The 16,999-nt window shown below is 46.0% G+C and overlaps 5 protein-coding genes across 5 annotated transcripts; 4 read left to right on the top strand and 1 right to left on the bottom strand.

Annotated features, from left to right (window-relative positions):
• The first annotated feature begins 34 nt into the window (after positions 1-34).
• Positions 35-3,225, top strand: BDCG_08199 (ribose-phosphate pyrophosphokinase 3). Its single transcript, XM_045423970.1, has 3 exons — positions 35-390; positions 844-935; positions 1,112-3,225. The coding sequence occupies exons 1-3, from the start codon at positions 320-322 to the stop codon at positions 1,909-1,911; spliced, it is 963 nt and encodes a 320-aa protein (XP_045272795.1). The 5' UTR covers positions 35-319; the 3' UTR covers positions 1,912-3,225.
• BDCG_08198 (40S ribosomal protein S6) lies at positions 2,494-5,038 on the bottom strand. Its single transcript, XM_045423969.1, has 7 exons — positions 4,803-5,038; positions 4,596-4,668; positions 4,473-4,493; positions 4,343-4,388; positions 4,227-4,279; positions 3,830-4,148; positions 2,494-3,710 (listed from the first exon to the last, which is right to left on the bottom strand). The coding sequence occupies exons 1-7, from the start codon at positions 4,905-4,907 to the stop codon at positions 3,614-3,616; spliced, it is 714 nt and encodes a 237-aa protein (XP_045272794.1). The 5' UTR covers positions 4,908-5,038; the 3' UTR covers positions 2,494-3,613.
• A 1,844-nt stretch (positions 5,039-6,882) lies between these two features.
• BDCG_08197 (uncharacterized protein) lies at positions 6,883-7,519 on the top strand (the record flags this gene model as incomplete). Its single annotated transcript, XM_045423968.1, has 3 exons — positions 6,883-7,015; positions 7,155-7,303; positions 7,400-7,519. 3 exons carry the CDS (start codon positions 6,883-6,885, stop codon positions 7,517-7,519), a joined length of 402 nt encoding a protein of 133 aa, XP_045272793.1.
• A 1,795-nt stretch (positions 7,520-9,314) lies between these two features.
• Positions 9,315-11,626, top strand: BDCG_08196 (HMG box transcriptional regulator; the record flags this gene model as incomplete). Its single annotated transcript, XM_045423967.1, has 3 exons — positions 9,315-9,729; positions 9,871-10,016; positions 10,109-11,626. The coding sequence occupies 3 exons, from the start codon at positions 9,315-9,317 to the stop codon at positions 11,624-11,626; spliced, it is 2,079 nt and encodes a 692-aa protein (XP_045272792.1).
• A 728-nt stretch (positions 11,627-12,354) lies between these two features.
• BDCG_08195 (SNF2 family helicase) lies at positions 12,355-16,950 on the top strand. Its single transcript, XM_045423966.1, has 3 exons — positions 12,355-12,708; positions 12,773-13,679; positions 13,751-16,950. The coding sequence occupies exons 1-3, from the start codon at positions 12,658-12,660 to the stop codon at positions 16,435-16,437; spliced, it is 3,645 nt and encodes a 1,214-aa protein (XP_045272791.1). The 5' UTR covers positions 12,355-12,657; the 3' UTR covers positions 16,438-16,950.
• Positions 16,951-16,999: the final 49 nt, after the last annotated feature.

The raw sequence follows: 16,999 nt of genomic DNA, 5'->3' as shown, positions 1-16,999 counted from the left end.
CGGCTAAGTTACCGAATCGGGCGCTTGCTAGTCGGTATCACGCCAAGACCCGGCAGCAGCAGAAATAGAGTTTTCCCGTGAACTCGGCGGGAAAAAAAAGATAGGCGGCATCAAACGGCCTTCAACCACCACAAACCTAGCTATATATGTTTCGACCTCTCCCTGGAACTCTTCTCTCTCGTGCAGAGGCCCTCTGGTTCTGATATCACACATAGGGGCAAAGGCCATACTTGTTCCTTGAACTTTTTTTTCAGATTTCCCTTTCAAGTCTGCGGCAAAGTGTGAGAGACCGAGCCTACTTACTATAGCTACTCACAAAATGGCGACGAATTCTATCAAGCTCTTGACGGGCAATAGCCATCCTGAGCTTGCTCAGCTCGTTGCGGATAGGTATGTCTGTTCATTTTCGCTATCCATCTGTGTACTTTCTTTTCTTTTTTCGTTTTAGTGAAGTATCGGAGAATATAACCCCCCGCCGCTGCCTCTGATATTTTATTTCTATCGCATTTGTTTTATACTCACTTAAAATTTCTTGAGGCTTATGTTTTATTGATTGATCGCCTTTCTTTTTTCTTGCTTATATGTTGCCCCTGCGTGAAGCGAACTTGGTGACAGTATGTGTATATGGACTAGGACGTTCTATCCCTTACTCCCAGTCCGTCGGAGCTGCGCTGAGAGATGCCCAGTCACTGATCTTACTTTTGGTATTTAAGTTTGCGGAATGGTCTATTTTTTGCTTTAACTCCTCTTGCAAATGGAATATCTTTTACTGACTGATTATTCGATGCGGCTCTGTGAGGGGCTTGCTACCCTCATATCCGCTGCTTGAGTGCCTGCCGGCAGACTTGGTATTGAATTGACCAGGGTTATGGTCCTACAATATTCCAATCAGGAGACTAGCGTGACGATTGGGGAGAGTGTGAGAGATGAAGACGGTATTTATCCCTTTTCCAGACTTCGGGGGGTGTACCTTTCCCACTCCGTTGGAAGACGTACTTCCCAGAATAGTGCCTCTCATGAGACGCAATACTATCCGCCCATTTTGCGGGTTATTTGCAATGCCATGGAAAGCAAATAGCTAGTGAACTAGTAGATACTGACCTTATGATAGTGTTCATTCTACAATCCACCCGTCCAAATGATATCAATGACGGACTCATGGAACTCCTCATCATGATTAATGCCTGCAAAACTGCCTCTGCGAGACGAATCACAGCCGTAATCCCCAATTTCCCCTACGCCCGCCAGGATAAGAAAGACAAGAGCCGTGCACCAATCACTGCAAAGCTTATGGCAAACATGCTACAGACAGCAGGCTGCAACCACGTCATCACCATGGACCTCCACGCAAGTCAGATTCAAGGTTTTTTCAACGTGCCTGTAGACAACCTCTATGCAGAGCCAAGTATGCTACGATGGATCCGACAGAATCTCAACGTTGCCAACTGCGTAATCGTCTCTCCTGATGCCGGCGGTGCAAAGCGCGCCACTGCCATCGCTGACCGTCTCGATCTCCAATTCGCGCTCATCCACAAGGAGCGCGCAAGGCCCAACGAGGTCTCACGCATGGTCCTAGTCGGCAACGTCAAGGATAAAATCGCCATCATCGTCGATGACATGGCTGATACCTGCGGCACGCTTGTGAAAGCAGCCAGCACGATAATGGAGCATGGTGCCAAGGAAGTCGTTGCAATTGTCACACACGGCATCCTAAGCGGCAAGGCGATCGAGACCCTCAATAACAGCCAACTGACGCGTATTGTGGTTACTAACACTGTTCCGCATCAGGAGAAGAAGGAACAGTGCGATCGCTTGGAGACCATCGATATTAGCCCGACGCTTGCTGAGGCATGCCGGAGAACGCACAACGGCGAGTCTGTTAGCTTTTTGTTTTCGCATGCAGTGTCATAGCACCCCTTTCCCATGGCTTTTGGTTGGTTTGGTTGGTCATTCTTTTTGAGGGTTTACTTTTGTCATGTTGGTGTTATCTATTGCTTCTTTTTATTTATTTTTCCAGTAATACTTCCCACTGTTAATATATGCCCACCTGAGTTATGTTGATAATTACGGCATCAGCCACAACAGCAGCCAGATCAGCGCTCACAGAACAACATAAGCAGGCGTTTTTTATGTTATACGCACTTTTCTTGTTTTTGTTTCTTCATTTCCCGCTGGGCCTACGAGTGGTGGCGGACATCCTGTCTTTCTGTTCCATATTTCAGCCGTCCACCCCTTCCCACCCAACAACCACGAATACCCACAGCATCTCATGAAGTCCATTGGTTCCCCTTTGATGCCTCAAGGACGCCCGTACGATATATCATAGCAATTATACTGCCCCACAAAAAAGGACATGACCACAATATCTCAATTAAAATGGACTATGGGAAAAGGAATGAATACGAATAACTCAAGTCACGAAGTAGCGAACCGGCGCCTTTTGAGCTCTGAGGCTTTTCCGAAAGATGCAAGCTTACGGAACCTATGGAATCAGCGGAAAAGCCGTTTACAGACCATGGTAACGGATTAGTTGGGCCATAATATGATTTATATATTACTAGAATGAGTTGCGCGGGCAACCTAGATCATAGAGATCAGAAAGCAAGAGCTTGATGAAGAACAAGCTTCATCTAACAACAACCTCTTCACAACCGGATAGCAAATCATCCCTCCACACAACATTAATATATTTTAATGATTTCATCAAAAAAATGCTTTCGACACTGATTTTCGTCATATATTGACTTCATTTCTCTCTATTTCTACTCCTACATCTAACTTGTCTTTGTTGCCAAGTTCGAAACTCCTACTCATGATACCACACCCGGATGTCTTGCACTAGCCAGGGCCAGAATGCCTAGGTATCTCCCAGCCAGAATATGAGCGTTCCCAGAAAGTTCACGAGTCTCTGACACTGGATTCCTGCTACCCACTCTATCGAGATTTGACATCTGGTAAAATCGCGAAAAGGCGGACGCCTTAAAAAAGTACATTGGCAATGATGGCCGTATAGTGTAGTTTTATGTAGTAACAGTGATCTCCTTTTCTTTCGCTTCCAATAGTTGAAATTTCCGGATTGATTTTGGCTCCGTAAGCTCTGCCTCGCGTTGGTAGGAAAGGGAGCTGTAAACAGTGTAACACCGTGCAATTCGGTTAGATGTGTTCAAGCGTGCCACAACGAAGATGCGGTATGCATATGTGGAACGGGCGCTTTCCAGGATGTCGACGTACGAATCGAAGTATCTAGTTGTCAATAGAAGGATTTGGCGGAAACCTAAAAAGAAGTTTTGGATTTTTTGTGACGTCCCTTTTGCACCAATGGGGACCAGAGGAAAGGAAGAAAAAGTGAAAATACTATAACATGCTTTCCTTAGTAGAAGAAAAAAGAGAAAAAGGAGAAAAAAAAAAACAGAACAATTCCCATTTGTGTATTGATTGATTTGCCCAATCCCACCACGCCATCTCATCATCAAGCATCATCCCTCGAGTACTTGGTTTTCGTCTATCGAGTTCAAACACATGGAAAAACGACTCCCACGCCCACTTCAACCTCCCCTGTCTCCGCTTGGAAGACCCGTCAAGACACCTTCTCTCCTTGACCCCCGAGCTACCATTACTTCCGCATCGACGACGCTCTTCGCTTTCGGAGTTCCACACGCTTGGCCTTCTCCTCCTGAACACGGGCAGCCAGAAGCTTGGCGTAGTCGTTACTAGATTACCAGGAAAATATAATATATTAGTATATTTTCACACGAGAGTTCATTTTCATCACCTCCATCTAGCCGCGGTGCGCTAGAAACCAGAGTGCAGGATAGGGTGTCCAGCTTACGCTTGTTCCTTGGCAGCCTCAGCCCGGCGGCGCTTGAGGGCGATCCGCTGGCGCTTGCGTTGGAGGCGCTGAGGGGTGACGAGACGTTGAATCTTGGGGGCCTTGGTGTATTCCTTTCCGTTCTTGCCGGTAACGGTGCGGCGGATGACGAATTTTCTTACATCATCCTTCTTGTCGAGACCGAAGAAGCTGCGGATCTTGGTGGCACGCTTGGGGCCAAGTCGTTTGGGGTTGACGACATCTGTGAGGCCGGGTAGTTCGCCTTCGCCCTGCTTGACGATGCTGAGGGCCAGAACACTGAGGTCGAAATTGGTAATGGCTGGAAGTCGTGCATTTGACGCGTTAGATTTTTATTTTCGTTGTTCTCACAGGGAGCAGGGAATGGATAATTATATACCTCCGCGAACACTCTTGCGTTTTCTCTCTCCCGTTCGGCGGGGGCGGTAGCAGCTGTTTATTCAGATTAGTATACTGAAGCTCCTTGAAATCTCAAATATGGCTTGGGAATATTACCTGTGTCCATCGCTGAGGAGCAGTCTAACACGGGTTGGGACCAAAACTGCAGCGAAAAATATGTTATCAGTTTCCAACTTTTCATCCCCTGGGCTCCAGTTATCCCGTTCTAGGTCGAATCAAAACGTACCACCCTGCTTCATGGGGAAACCTATTCAGCTCAACACAAGTTAGCAAACCAATTCCGATATATATATATATATAAATTCCAAAATCTTCTTCCCCCCAGAGTGTATTTCGTTTCCGCCCGTACCTTGCTTGTCATTTCCACCAGTGATTCTGAACAAATATCCTTTGAATTCATCCCCCAGAGAATCGCCGGGAATCTATAAAACACCATCACAAAAAGAATCAGCACAAGAGCCCAATTCAAAATAAAATCCCCCCAACCCCCGGATGACATTCCGCCTGTAGGAACGCCGTAAGGGAAGAGGATGCGGAGGTAGAGGGAATTGCTGACTTCGGCTCCCATGCGCTTCTCCATGAACGGCCGGAGTTTGCGTTCATCGTCAATCTCGATCAGTTTCTGGGACCCATTGGCTGGGTAGGATATGTTGAGCTTCATCTTGACGAAGGTTCCGCGGTCAAGACGGGAGGCGCAAATTTGTCGGTCGGTCGGAAGGTTGAGGTCGTCGTCGTCGAGCGTTCTGGATACCAAATCTTTTGTGGTGGGTTTTGCTGGTTGTAGCGAATTTGCTGACTGTGGGAGGTTGACTAAGCGACGCTTAACCGCAATGGGATGGTCAAATTATATAAGCAGCCCTATCCGCCAAGATTAGTCGTTTTGGGCTAGTAAGCACATGATATCAACCGAGCCTCTAGAAAACTGTATAGCATAGCTCTCCTTAATTTAGTCGCGACGCGAGCTATTATTGAGACAATAAAATATATAAATATCTACTTTCTCTCTAAGACAAGTGCAACTCGTTTCTGTACTAATTTTACAGGACATCTCTAAGAGACCATGAAGGACATTGCTTTTTTCCTCTAGTCTTGCCAGAGACCGACGATTACTTTTATCCCTCCTTTCAATTATACCATAATATAGGCATCCCACCTGATCACATTCTGGTATCAGTCTCAATTGACCTGTTGAGTTCTAGCAGTAGTAACTAGTGTACTCCGTACATAGGTAAATAAACCAGCAGCAAAAGCACACGACTTTTCAGGGATGCGGAGCGAGCGGTTGATAGAGATTTGGAGAACCTTAAAAGATTGGAGTTAACTAACATCTTAGGCTACTCCAGGCCCTATTTTAGGGTGAGTGGCTGTCGTTCTTGGCATCTCACTTAGCTGGCTTTAACTAACTACCTCCAACTAACTAACAACATGTATGTACAGCGGTGTTCAAGAAGTCATCAGTGCACCAGGGGCTCAGCGCTAAGAGTCTCACTTCTTCTCTTCTTGATTCTTCCATCATTCAACACAAGCATCAAACGCTCGCTTACGCTCGCTTTGCTGCTTGCGCAGCCCCCTCTACCACTTCCACCCTCTACCTCTACCCCCCCCTTACCACCCCTATCACCATCATCAGATTAATCAGAGCTGTACAGGCCGCAGAGCCTGCTGTTCAATCCCATGAATTCAAAGGGGTGCATGTGACATCATGTGAGGTCATGTTACAGGGCATTTAGCAGCACATGCCATGAACACAGAGATCAAAAATGAACATAGAGAAGAGTATAAGGAATGTAAATACTGTAGAGAATGTATGAAAAGAGCAGAATGAAAAAAAAGAATGAAGATTTGAAGATTGATCTGAGCTGTATGAGCCAGAGAGCAGAGCTAAGCATTCAAATTTTGTGAGATGGTTAATCTTCTATTCATTATCAGAGGAGCTAGCTACATTATTTTACATATGAGAGATCATGTGTAGGCGGAGCAATTGCTAGGACAATGCCACTGAGCAAAATTGATAGATAGAACAGATGATTTGATTTATATAAAACTCTGATTTGAATTCTATAGAGAATCTCTGAGCTATTATAAGACTAATTACACAGAGATTGAAGACTGTGATCAAGACTAAGAATGAATTAATTAAATATTAAAGAAGAAGATGTATGTAGATATTTTCTATTAATTCTAGCTATCTAAATCATATATACTCCGTACGCTGTATAAAGATATAATGGGTGAGTACTCTGTAGAATAGATATTATTGATGCCGAGCCCCTAAGTTAGTAGTTAACTACAGTACACAGATTTTCTGGACACTACTGTAAGTTACTGTAACTAGTTACATCCTAGCCAAAAAGAACATCAACTGCAGAATTCTTCTGGAACCTCTCTTTAGATCAAGACTGAGTGACAACCATCCATGTTGCATGATGTTTGAATGCTCTTAGCAAGCTACAAAATAGAAGCCATTCATCTTGAGCTTCTACAAAAAATCTGGCCCAATCAAGACTTTTTTAACTTTCAAAGTGATCATCTCTCTCATTCACAGAGCAGTTCTCAACAACCATTTTGTTTCCTGCTTCATTTATTCCATCCGGTGGGAATATTTTTTTCCCTCATGATTTAATTCATAATTGCTCATGGTCTACAAACTCTCTTGCTGTTCATTGGGCCAAATTCAAATCCCCAACTGGTCATCAAAAGCTGTCTCAAACCTCTTCCCCACTCCCGCGGCTAGGATTATGGGACATGCACTGGCTAAGAGTAGCATCAGTTAGTTCCTTTCTTTTATCTGTCAGGCTCCGTAATTCCTTTTAGACATGCGTTTTCAAACAGCTCTCATACGCTGGGCCAACAAGCAGGATACACTATGCAGCATGCTCTACCCTTTGTGGCTGGTGCATTTTTCCAGGACCAACCCTTCTCCTCCCGGAAGACCCAGTTCGAACCGATTCGCTTAGAGGTTGGCTGTTTCTGGTGGTTCGTGGGGTGATAATAGTAATGAGAAGATACGACAAGATTTGCGCTACGGAAGAGTGTACCAAATGGCTTTCTTGCGAGGTACGAATTCGACTTCTTGATCGTTGCGCATCATTATTTATCATTGTTATTCCGGATGCGTTAGTCACGGGCTAAATTTAGGTTGCTTTCCTTTAGATCTTTGGTCTCCACGGGAATATGGCGGAGCATCATCTTACTCCGGTGCTGGAACTGACATTGACGAACATCAAAGGGTGTCAAACACTAGCTGGGCTAGATCGCTGGTTGCAGACCTGATCCAACCCGCCGTTGGATGATGGAGGAGAAAGTAAATTACATATTACATTGAAATTACCAGGCTATCGAAAGAAGACACGGCAGGAGTTCACTATCCTCGCCATATCGGTTACCATCCAGGATACTTGGGCGATTATTCGGGCAAGCGTACAACTTGCGAAAGAGTTCGTTCGACCGAGCGTAAGTTCCATATTCAACTAACTCTCAGTCAGGGGAGGTAAATAAATCACAAATGACATGAAGTTGATCCTTTTGTCAGCGGCAAATGCGGCATATATTTCTGCATTCACAGGAGCGGAAACGTTGGTCGATATACCTTATTGAAACCAACTCTGGCATCCCTAACCTGGCATGCCAGTGACATCAGTGGGCTAATTGACCGAGATCGAATCTTATGGTAAAAAGGGCATGGTTTGGGCCAAGCTTATCCAGGCATGCGAACCTCGCAGGGAATTATTATTCCGGGGCCAGGAAAATTCTTTCTCGGTAGTTATGGAAAACAATCCTCTTTAGGTAATTATGAGACTAAGCCCTTGAGATTAACTACCTGCGAGCCGAGGTTATTGGACGCACTCAGAGGATTATGCTAAATATTTATCCATAGCAATGAGATGCATCTTGGGCCAACAGCACGAAGGCTGTTAGTCGGGATTATTTGACGCTGTTAATACCCTGTAGCTCTACCAAGAAGACCCCTCGGACTCATGAGCCCTTGTCCCAACCGCATCCTAGGATAAGTTGCCAACCGCCTAAGGAAAACCCTTTGCAGAATCCGCAAACGACGCAAAAGCGGGCCCATCTCATTCAAGAACCCCTTCCCGCTCAGCGTAGGAAATCATCCGGGATCCATCGCTGCATGTCTTATTACGTGATGTGATCGCGGCCGGTTTGGGATACCTGGATAATCGTTTTTGTTCTCAATCAGCTCGCCTAATTTCATTGTCGCCAGAGCAGACATTTTAAGATTTAAGATCGAAGTTGGACACTTGGAGAATGAAATGAGAAGTGATGAATCGGCAAAGACAATTTCATAAACATAACAAATCCTCCTACCACCTCTATGTTTTCAAGAGCTTCCGAAGCTCCATGCTCTTTGTTGATAAAGTCGACGAAAAATGACGCGCATCTGCTCCATTATTTGTACCACTCTCCCCTAATATCACTCTCACTTCCTGTTGTCCTGCGCTCTCCACTAGTCAAATGCGGTCTATCCAATGACCCTTTGTAAATTCTCTTCGTTGGAATCAGCAATTCTTCATCGCATTGTTGCAGCTCCGGCTTGGTTGGATGTCTCAGCTCAAATCACCTCTGCAGTTTTCCGCTTTCATCAGTGAACCTGGGGACAAAGGAACCAAAACAATAGCTTAAGTTTATGGAGGAGAGTACGGACAACCACGCTGCCTGTTCTTTGCAGACTACAGCCCAACGACTTCGATTGTTTGCAACTGTTGGGTTGCGCAAACTAGAAACAAAGAAGAGCGACTCTTAGAATAAACCAAACGTCCGTTTTGCTAACAACAAAGGATTTGACGCTCGTGAAGCGTCCCTATTCGCCACGTTCAAGCTTAATTTCTTACAGAAAACAATTCGTCCATTCGGAGTACAAGAGCTCAAGCTATGTGCTTTCATTCTCTCTCGTTCATCGTGTCTTCTCCGTACCGCTTCGATAATATCTTGATATCTATTTTTCTTCTTCCTTCGCTATCTTCTTTTTCACCCTTTACTTTCCTTTCCTTTCGTTTCTTTCTACGTTTTCTTTTCTCTCGTTTATTTTCCCTTGCTCTAACGCTCATTCATGTCTTGGGATCGAGTTCTTCCAAAACCCCCCGCTCTATACTATGATCCCATCGGACGTGATTTTCCGACGCGGACCAGCACCCCAGTGGACCATCAAATTATGATAGACAAATTCTCCAAAATTGCGGATGAAGAGAGTTGTCACCAATCGGTCGGTCTGGAGAGCAGAGCCCTGGGAGCTTCTCTCTTAAGAGCCACAATCCCAAGTCCCGAAACTTCCGTATTGGCTGAGGTCCCACCCCTAATATCACCAATTGCCCGAAAGAGACCTTGTTCCTTAATCACATCCGAGGCTGCAAGACAGGAGCGATCCGCATCTTCAAGCTCCTCAAAATCCACATCATCGAAAGAATCATCCAGCCTGCAGTTTTGCCTCTGTCAGCCCGATCCCAAAATCCCTCGCCCGAGAAATGGTCTGTTGGTTTTGATTTCTTTGTCATAAATTACGTTTCTTTTGGCATAAGAAGGGGCGGAACATGTATTCCGCATTATCTTCCACTTTGATTCGATATGTTGGTTTAACTGTGTTAATATGTTAATTCCCCGTTCATTAGCTTTCATTCTTTTCCGCCAACATTTCCAAGCCTCTGTCGTTGCCCAAAATCCTGGCCTTGCAAACCCCGACATATCGAAGATCATAGGTGAAAAGTGGAGGACTCTTCCTGTAGAGTCGAAGCAAGATTGGAAGAATCTGGCTGAGGTGAGAAATTCGAAATTCTTATTTTCGTTGATAGTTTCCCAATTATAAAGTAAAATGCAAAGGCAAAGGGACAGGTTCTGATAGTGGACTAGGAAGAAAAAGCTCGGCATCAGCAGCAGTACCCGGATTATCGATACCAACCTCGCCGCTACGGCAGAAATGGTAGCAATAATGCCGGGAATAGCTCAGGGATTAGCAACAACCCAACCGGTGCTTCTGTATGCAACAGATGTGGCGGGCGTGTCATGAATCCTCCATCTACTCCGAACACACCATTTACCTCGTCCGGCCCAAGTCCGGTATCTTCCACCTCGTCCTCGAGTCAGCCAATTCAGTCTGCGCAACGAAATTTTCAGGAGCGACGGTCTAGGGATGATATTGGGCTCCCAAGCCCTATCCAAGTAACAAGAAGTATGGATCGCCGAGTGGCTGTCCGTAGCCAACTACGTGAAGAGCTTATACCACTGTCACCTGACTTCAAACGACGTCGTTTCAATGGGAATGGTATATATGTTCCCGTGGTGCGTGATATGAGTCCCGAGTACCCTTATTCACCTCGAAGAACATCCCTTCCACGGCCCGATAGTTTGTATCCCAGAGCTCCTTATTCATCAGGAGTTACTCCACCTGGTCGACCTTACCGGCATGGTTCAACTCAGCAACCACCTCTCGACCATAGTCTGACGTTGCCACCGCTTCAGACAATGTCTCTTTCGCAGCAAAACCAAACCAATGTTGAGGCCAAGGTGATGAACATATCGTATCTCAGCAAGATCAAGGTTCTCGCACGAATTTCTCCTCCGGTGAGGTCGTGCGTTTCCAAGGGCAGCTCGATCAGACGGGGAGCTTTAGTGGCAGTCGAAGGACAAGCGCAAGAATCTGTCCAGCAGATGATCCAGCATCTGGAAACTACCTTATTGAAGGATGGCAAGAACGTTGCCCGAATTTTTAAAGGGCCAGAAGCAACCACGCAACAATTCAACAGTGACAAGTCAGGAGATTCCCGGGATCCAACAGTCCAATATCTCGAAACAATATCCGCCTGGCACACAATATCCAAGGAAATTGTGTCTTTTATCAACGGGACGCCAGAGTCTTCGTCAATGCCGACTGGGCTGGATGAGCCAGCCTCTGGCATATCCCCTCAATCCATCGTCCCAAAAACAGCCCAACTCCGCATTGGCTCTCCAGATGGATTTTCCCCTCCCTCTGCGCCAACACCGGCGCCCACACCCACATCCGTGTCCGTACCGGCAACCGCGATGCCTGCAGAATCGGAATCACCGTTCCACATTGCCCTTGTACCCGGCTACCAGCTAACGACGGCTGATCTTCACGCATGTTCCACGCCCATCAACGACTTTTACACTCCCACCGACCATTGGCAATGGATGGCCTCGCTTTGGCGCGGGTGCGCTGGTCCTGATGTCACCGTATTAATACGAGACTGCGATAAAGAAGAGCTAGACAAAATCGGCAGCAACTCGGTTGAAAATTTTGAGGAAGCTCGAACTCTAGTTGTGCGGCGGTTAGCTAATTCGGCGCAGGGGGTTGAAGGGAGGGTGTTGAGGGAGGTGGGATTTGAGGTTGAGAAATTTTTGAGGAAGTAATGTGTTTTTTATTTTAATATACTATTTTATTGACAACACTAGGCATTATTGATTCTACCTGGGTGACTTATTAATCACGCAGACAGCCGAGATCTAATTGCCTCTTTTTCCCTGCCCATCGGTTATCTCGATTTCCTTCTCCCACCCGGCGCCTTCATTTATCAGTGTTTCCAAAAATCCCAAGACTGCTTTCTGCATGCAAATGTGCATCGTTTTCTCCAATGTTTTCTCAATGGTTTTCGCTATGCAGTAATTACTTTTTTCTCCCCTTTGTTCCCCTGTAAACAGAACGGCATAATTTACTAGGTGTGGGGCCCTGGATTTGCAGGATCATTTGTTTTAATTTTTTTCTTACCTCCATCCATCAGATCAGTTCTCTCATTTATCTCCTGAGCATTGCGACCCTTGATGGCTAATTCGTTAGAATCTCTTGGTTCGACCGCTTTTCCTCATCTCCTTTTCCTCCTTGTATTTGTAGACTACTGCGGCAAAAGAGCTCAGTCACCACCAGCGCACTGCTGGTAGAAGGGCCGATCAACCCGGGACCCCCAACAGTATTGTGGCCTGACTCCTGTGATGTTCTTGTGGTTGGTGTTATATAACTCTGCAATTATTACTATTAACTAGTAGTAAAATACAGAGAATCTAAAAGTTAAAACAATTCCTTACACACTGTACAAAATCTACACGAGGTCTAGACTCTTTTATTCTGCCCAAGGCGGTGAGGTCGGCATTCACTCTTGCAGGCAGCCCTAACTGCTGTCAGCAACAGCTCGCTGACAAGCCGCAGTTGACATGACTAACAGAACAACACATCCGCTCCCCGCTAGGTGATGTTAATTGAAGACAAGGGACAGTATGTTGGACGTTTCTCTTTTCTCTCAACTTATCCGATTGGAGCGTCCATAACATGGCTCCGTTCCGTTGACTCAGGACCCCTTCTCAAACTCCTCGCAAGGCCGCTGATGAGCCCATAATCGACGAAGATTTTCAAACTGTGTCTGGCTTCTCTTCTGTCATACTGACCAGAAATGAACTTCTCTGGCATTGATCCAGTTTTGCCAACAAATGGCTTGTCACAGGTAGGTGTATCCAATAGCTACTGAGCCTTAAAAAAATTCATATTGATGTTTATCAAATGAACAGGATTCTCCGCTTGCACAACAGCTCCAATCTGCGATTGCAGATATCCTACCTGATGAGCTGGCTGCGCCATCATCGTCTTCATCTACTCAATCGAGGGCCACATCCCCTTCCGCACCCTCCGTTACTTCGTCATTCGGATCATCCCCGCCTACACCACACCACCCTGTCACTAATTTGACCCTAGAAAAGGAGAATTTACTGGGTGACTTGAACCACTTTATTCCCGTGGGGATTTTACAAAGATGCGATGAGCTAGACAATAATCACGAACCCAGAGTTATAGACCAAGAATCGGTATCTCCCTACCCCAGCGCTGCGCTCTCGCAGCTGGAGCAAAATAATTGGATTCGAACTTCTATTTGCCGCAATAAGAAATTTGCTGGGTGGAGTGCTATACGTATTTATGTTCTTCCCGATGACATTGGTAGGAAACACATCCACCGATCCAGCGGGGTGTTAAGGGGATGTTTGAAAGTAGTGATGTCAAAGGTGGATACATCGGCGACGGCATGGGAAGGTAATTTCGATCCCTATGCACAACCAGCGCCGAGATCCACGGAGGTAGAGTCATTGTTTTATATCTTTAATACTCTCGAATCACCAACCCCTGATATTGACAAAGTTTCCGACCCTCATGCAAGAGCTGCGATCGAAGAGGTTCTTTGGAAAGAAGGGGACTACGTTGGCGGATCTGATGAAGACACTGGTGTTATTGGCCTGAAAACTCCCTTGTATGCTTATCAGCGCCGTTCAGCAGCGTATATGATTCAAAGAGAGTCCGAGCCAGCACAAATGCTGGACCCTCGTTTACAAGCACTGCATGGCCCAACTGGACAACCTTATTATTATGATAAAGAAGAAGGAAACATTCTTCATGAGAAACGGCTCTACTCGGAGGCGTGTGGCGGTAAGGCCCTGGTTCGCCGTCTCCTTTTTTTTTTGGTGTGTTGGAGACCTACTCACTCATAGAACGTACAGGAATTTTGGCGGAAACGATGGGCTACGGCAAAACTCTGATATGTTTGGCCGTTATACTTGCAACGAGGGGCCATTTCCCTCGCATTCCAATTCACTGTATGGAAGGCCTTCACCCCGTTCGTGAGAAAACAGCATCATTACTTGAAATGGCTGCAGCAACCGCAGGGCGTTTCTCCCTCCCGTGGAAGTCGTACTTTGAGCGGTTGGAGGCTTCGGGAATGCATTTTGAAAAATGCATATCAGCCTGTGAATCCAATCGTGGGAGCTACGCAATACTTAGGCCACCTCAGAGGTATAAAAGCCGAGAAGTTGCACTGAAAGTGACACCTACCAAATTACGGCTGTGTTCTGGAACCCTTATCGTCGTACCGCCAAACTTGGTTGACCACTGGTTAAGTGAAATTGACAAGCATACGCAGGGTCTGAAGGTACTTGTTCTCCGGGACAGTCGCCGTGCGACTCCTCCTCCAGAGAAATTGCTTGAATATGATATTCTTCTATTTTCAAAGTCACGTTTCGAAAAGGAAGCTGGTGGTGGTGGACGTTCTTCAGGTTTTGCACCAGAACCGCGGAAAGCTTCCCCATTGAAACGTCTACATTGGCTTCGCATCATAGTCGATGAAGGTCATAATTTTGCTGCCAAAGGTGCACGAACCACGGCCGTCCATGCACTTAGTCAACTGCACGTTGAGCGACGTTGGGTTGTTTCAGGTACCCCTTCACGTGGCCTATATGGCATTGAAGTTGCCCTAGCCTCACAGGAGAGTGTGGAAGGAGGATGTGAGAAACAAGGAGATGCCTCATCCATTTTGCAGGCTCGAAAAATGTCAACCAATGTCATGGAAGAAGAGCTAAAGAACATAGATAAACTCCGGTCAATTGTTGTTGACTTTCTTGCCTTGAAGCCTTGGTCAAACTCAAGAGCAGAAGACCCAGCCAGCTGGGCAAAGTATATCAAACCTGTTGGGCTGGATGGGAATCGCAGAACTTCTCCGTCCCTCCGATCTACGCTTCAATCACTTGTGGTCCGGCATCGAGCCGAGGACGTAAACAGGGATCTAACGTTGCCTAAGCTGCATAACAAGGTGACTTACTTGGAGCCAACTTTCTATGACAAAATGTCTTTGAACCTTTTCATATTCACACTTACGGTCAATGCAATCACCTCTGAGCGGACAGGTGAAGATTACATGTTCCATCCCAAGAATCGCAAACATTTAGCTGTCCTCATTAGCAATCTGAGACAAGCTGGTTTCTGGGCCGGTTTCGAGAAAAATGAGGTACAAAAGTCGGTAGATTTTGCCCGGGAGTATCTCGGGAAGAACACTCACAGGATTGATGCAGGCGATAAAAGGCGACTGAGTGAGGCAATTATCGTCACCGAAAAGGCAATAAACTGCAAGTCTTGGGATGCTCTTAGTAAGTTTACTGAGTTGGGGATTTTTCTGGATGAGTTCCCAGATCATGCACGCGCCGAATGGGCAATTGATGCCAGCAATGGACATTCTGAGCCCTTACTCCTTGGGATCTCACAAGCCAGACATGCACAAAGGTTTGTCGCTTCACACCTTTGTGCTTTTGACCCTTCTGAAGGTATCGCTGGCGCCGGAATCCGGGCGCGAAGTCAAATGAAGGAGCGAGGGAATGTGCCTGATAAAAAGCCCAATGATAACCTTGTTCACCGGCCAAAACCTGAAGGAATTGAAATTTCGCTGTCGAAGAAATCATTCTCTCTGGGCCGCGTCAAGAGACTTTCTCCCGAATCACCCCTCAATAAAACTAAGCTAGTTGCTACTGCGTCAGCCAAACTCACGTATTTACTAGATAAGGTGCTTGAATTTCAGGAACAGGAGAAAATCATTATTTTCTATGAAGGGAATAACACGGGCTTCTACATTGCAGAAGGACTTGAAATTCTCGGTGTCGAATTCCGAATTTATGCAAATACTTTGAAAACGCAGACCCGATCGGAGTATCTCTCACTGTTTAACGAAACGGAAACCGTACGGGTCCTACTTATGGACCTTCGTCAAGCCTCCCACGGTCTTCATATCGCGTGCGCCTCCCGAGTTTTCATCGTAAATCCAATTTGGGATCCAAACATTGAAAGCCAAGCAATCAAACGAGCTCACCGCATCTCGCAGACCAAGCCTGTTTATGTGGAGACCCTTGTTCTTAAAGGTACGCTCGAAGACAGGATGCTTCGGCGACGGAAACAGATGTCAACTACCGAATTGCGGCATGCGGAGAAAGATCCCCTAGATGACCAGACGATGAGCAGCATTATTCAAAATGAAGAGGTCATCCCTATCCCCGAAACCGATGCTTCTGAAAGACCTGCATACCTGAAAATACCCGTCGGTTTTTTTGATCGACATACCTTACCCATTCCTGACGATTACCAGGAGGTTGAGCATGTATCGCCAGTCTCGTTGCCACATTCCCCATCAGCACCGGCGCCTGTTAAAGTAGCGACTCCCACTAAGAAAAGCAAACCTTCCAACGATTTCCCTTGGCTAGAATCAGATGTCCAGTCGTCATCGAATTCTAGTCCAAACATACGTAAAAAGAGACGTTTGAACGGGCATTTGGAGACTATGAATGGTATTATTATGGAGGCTCCTCGGACCAGAACACCACCCTCCCGCCGCGATCCAGTCCCGCAAGTTGTGCTTCATACTAATTAAGGCGCATCTCCGGCTGATAACACTCACGCTTTTCCTGTATTGTATGATGGCCCAAGTGATACAGCTGAGGATCTGCCTCGTTCTGAGGAGGATCCTGAGTCACACCTTTTCGAAAATTTATTACCTCTGCGCTGGCTTCTTTATTAACTCAGAGCTCTTGCTTAAACTAGCGTGTCGGTTCTTGTTTCACTATTACGTTTTTTTTTCTTTTGTTTTAAACTCTGCCTGGGGTGCGGCAGCTGGACGACTCGTCCTGGCGTTAGGTGGTGTTCTGGATGTGGATATGGATATGGATATGGGTATGTATGGGTAAGGTATGGGTATGGTTATGGACATGGATCTGAATCCGAATATGGAATCTGAGTTCTAGGACTTTGAAGCCAATCATGGTGGCAGCGCAAAGTGGGGGGCTGATATTTCTCAAGTTTAAATACTACCATATATTTCCCATTGTACCGCACTACGGCAGCCTATATATAATATAGTGACATTTGGGTCAAATGGATATTTTTTGAGTATTATTTTATACTAGTGTTACCATCGCACATTGGTTCTAATCAAT

The sequence above is a fragment of the Blastomyces dermatitidis genome (assembly GCF_000003525.1).
Source record: "Blastomyces dermatitidis ER-3 genomic scaffold supercont1.10, whole genome shotgun sequence".
Classification (NCBI taxonomy): domain Eukaryota; kingdom Fungi; phylum Ascomycota; class Eurotiomycetes; order Onygenales; family Ajellomycetaceae; genus Blastomyces; species Blastomyces dermatitidis.
This window is presented reverse-complemented; position numbering and strand designations above follow the sequence as displayed.

What these genes read in the sequence shown, in the direction of transcription:
- BDCG_08199 (XM_045423970.1), top strand. Translation starts at nt 320, where the DNA reads ATGGCGACGAATTCTATCAAGCTCTTGACGGGCAATAGCCATCCTGAG. An exon ending in GCTCAGCTCGTTGCGGATAG is followed by an intron (nt 391 to 843) that starts GTATGTCTGTTC and finishes GCCTGCCGGCAG; the next exon opens with ACTTGGTATTGAATTGACCA. An exon ending in GAGTGTGAGAGATGAAGACG is followed by an intron (nt 936 to 1,111) that starts GTATTTATCCCT and finishes ACCTTATGATAG; the next exon opens with TGTTCATTCTACAATCCACC.
- BDCG_08198 (XM_045423969.1), bottom strand. Translation starts at nt 4,907, where the DNA reads ATGAAGCTCAACATATCCTACCCAGCCAATGGGTCCCAGAAACTGATC. An exon ending in TTTCCCCATGAAGCAGGGTG is followed by an intron (nt 4,389 to 4,472) that starts GTACGTTTTGAT and finishes TTTTCGCTGCAG; the next exon opens with TTTTGGTCCCAACCCGTGTT. An exon ending in GAGGCTGCCAAGGAACAAGC is followed by an intron (nt 3,711 to 3,829) that starts GTAAGCTGGACA and finishes CTGGTAATCTAG; the next exon opens with TAACGACTACGCCAAGCTTC.
- BDCG_08195 (XM_045423966.1), top strand. Translation starts at nt 12,658, where the DNA reads ATGAACTTCTCTGGCATTGATCCAGTTTTGCCAACAAATGGCTTGTCA. An exon ending in CAACAAATGGCTTGTCACAG is followed by an intron (nt 12,709 to 12,772) that starts GTAGGTGTATCC and finishes TCAAATGAACAG; the next exon opens with GATTCTCCGCTTGCACAACA. An exon ending in CTACTCGGAGGCGTGTGGCG is followed by an intron (nt 13,680 to 13,750) that starts GTAAGGCCCTGG and finishes TAGAACGTACAG; the next exon opens with GAATTTTGGCGGAAACGATG.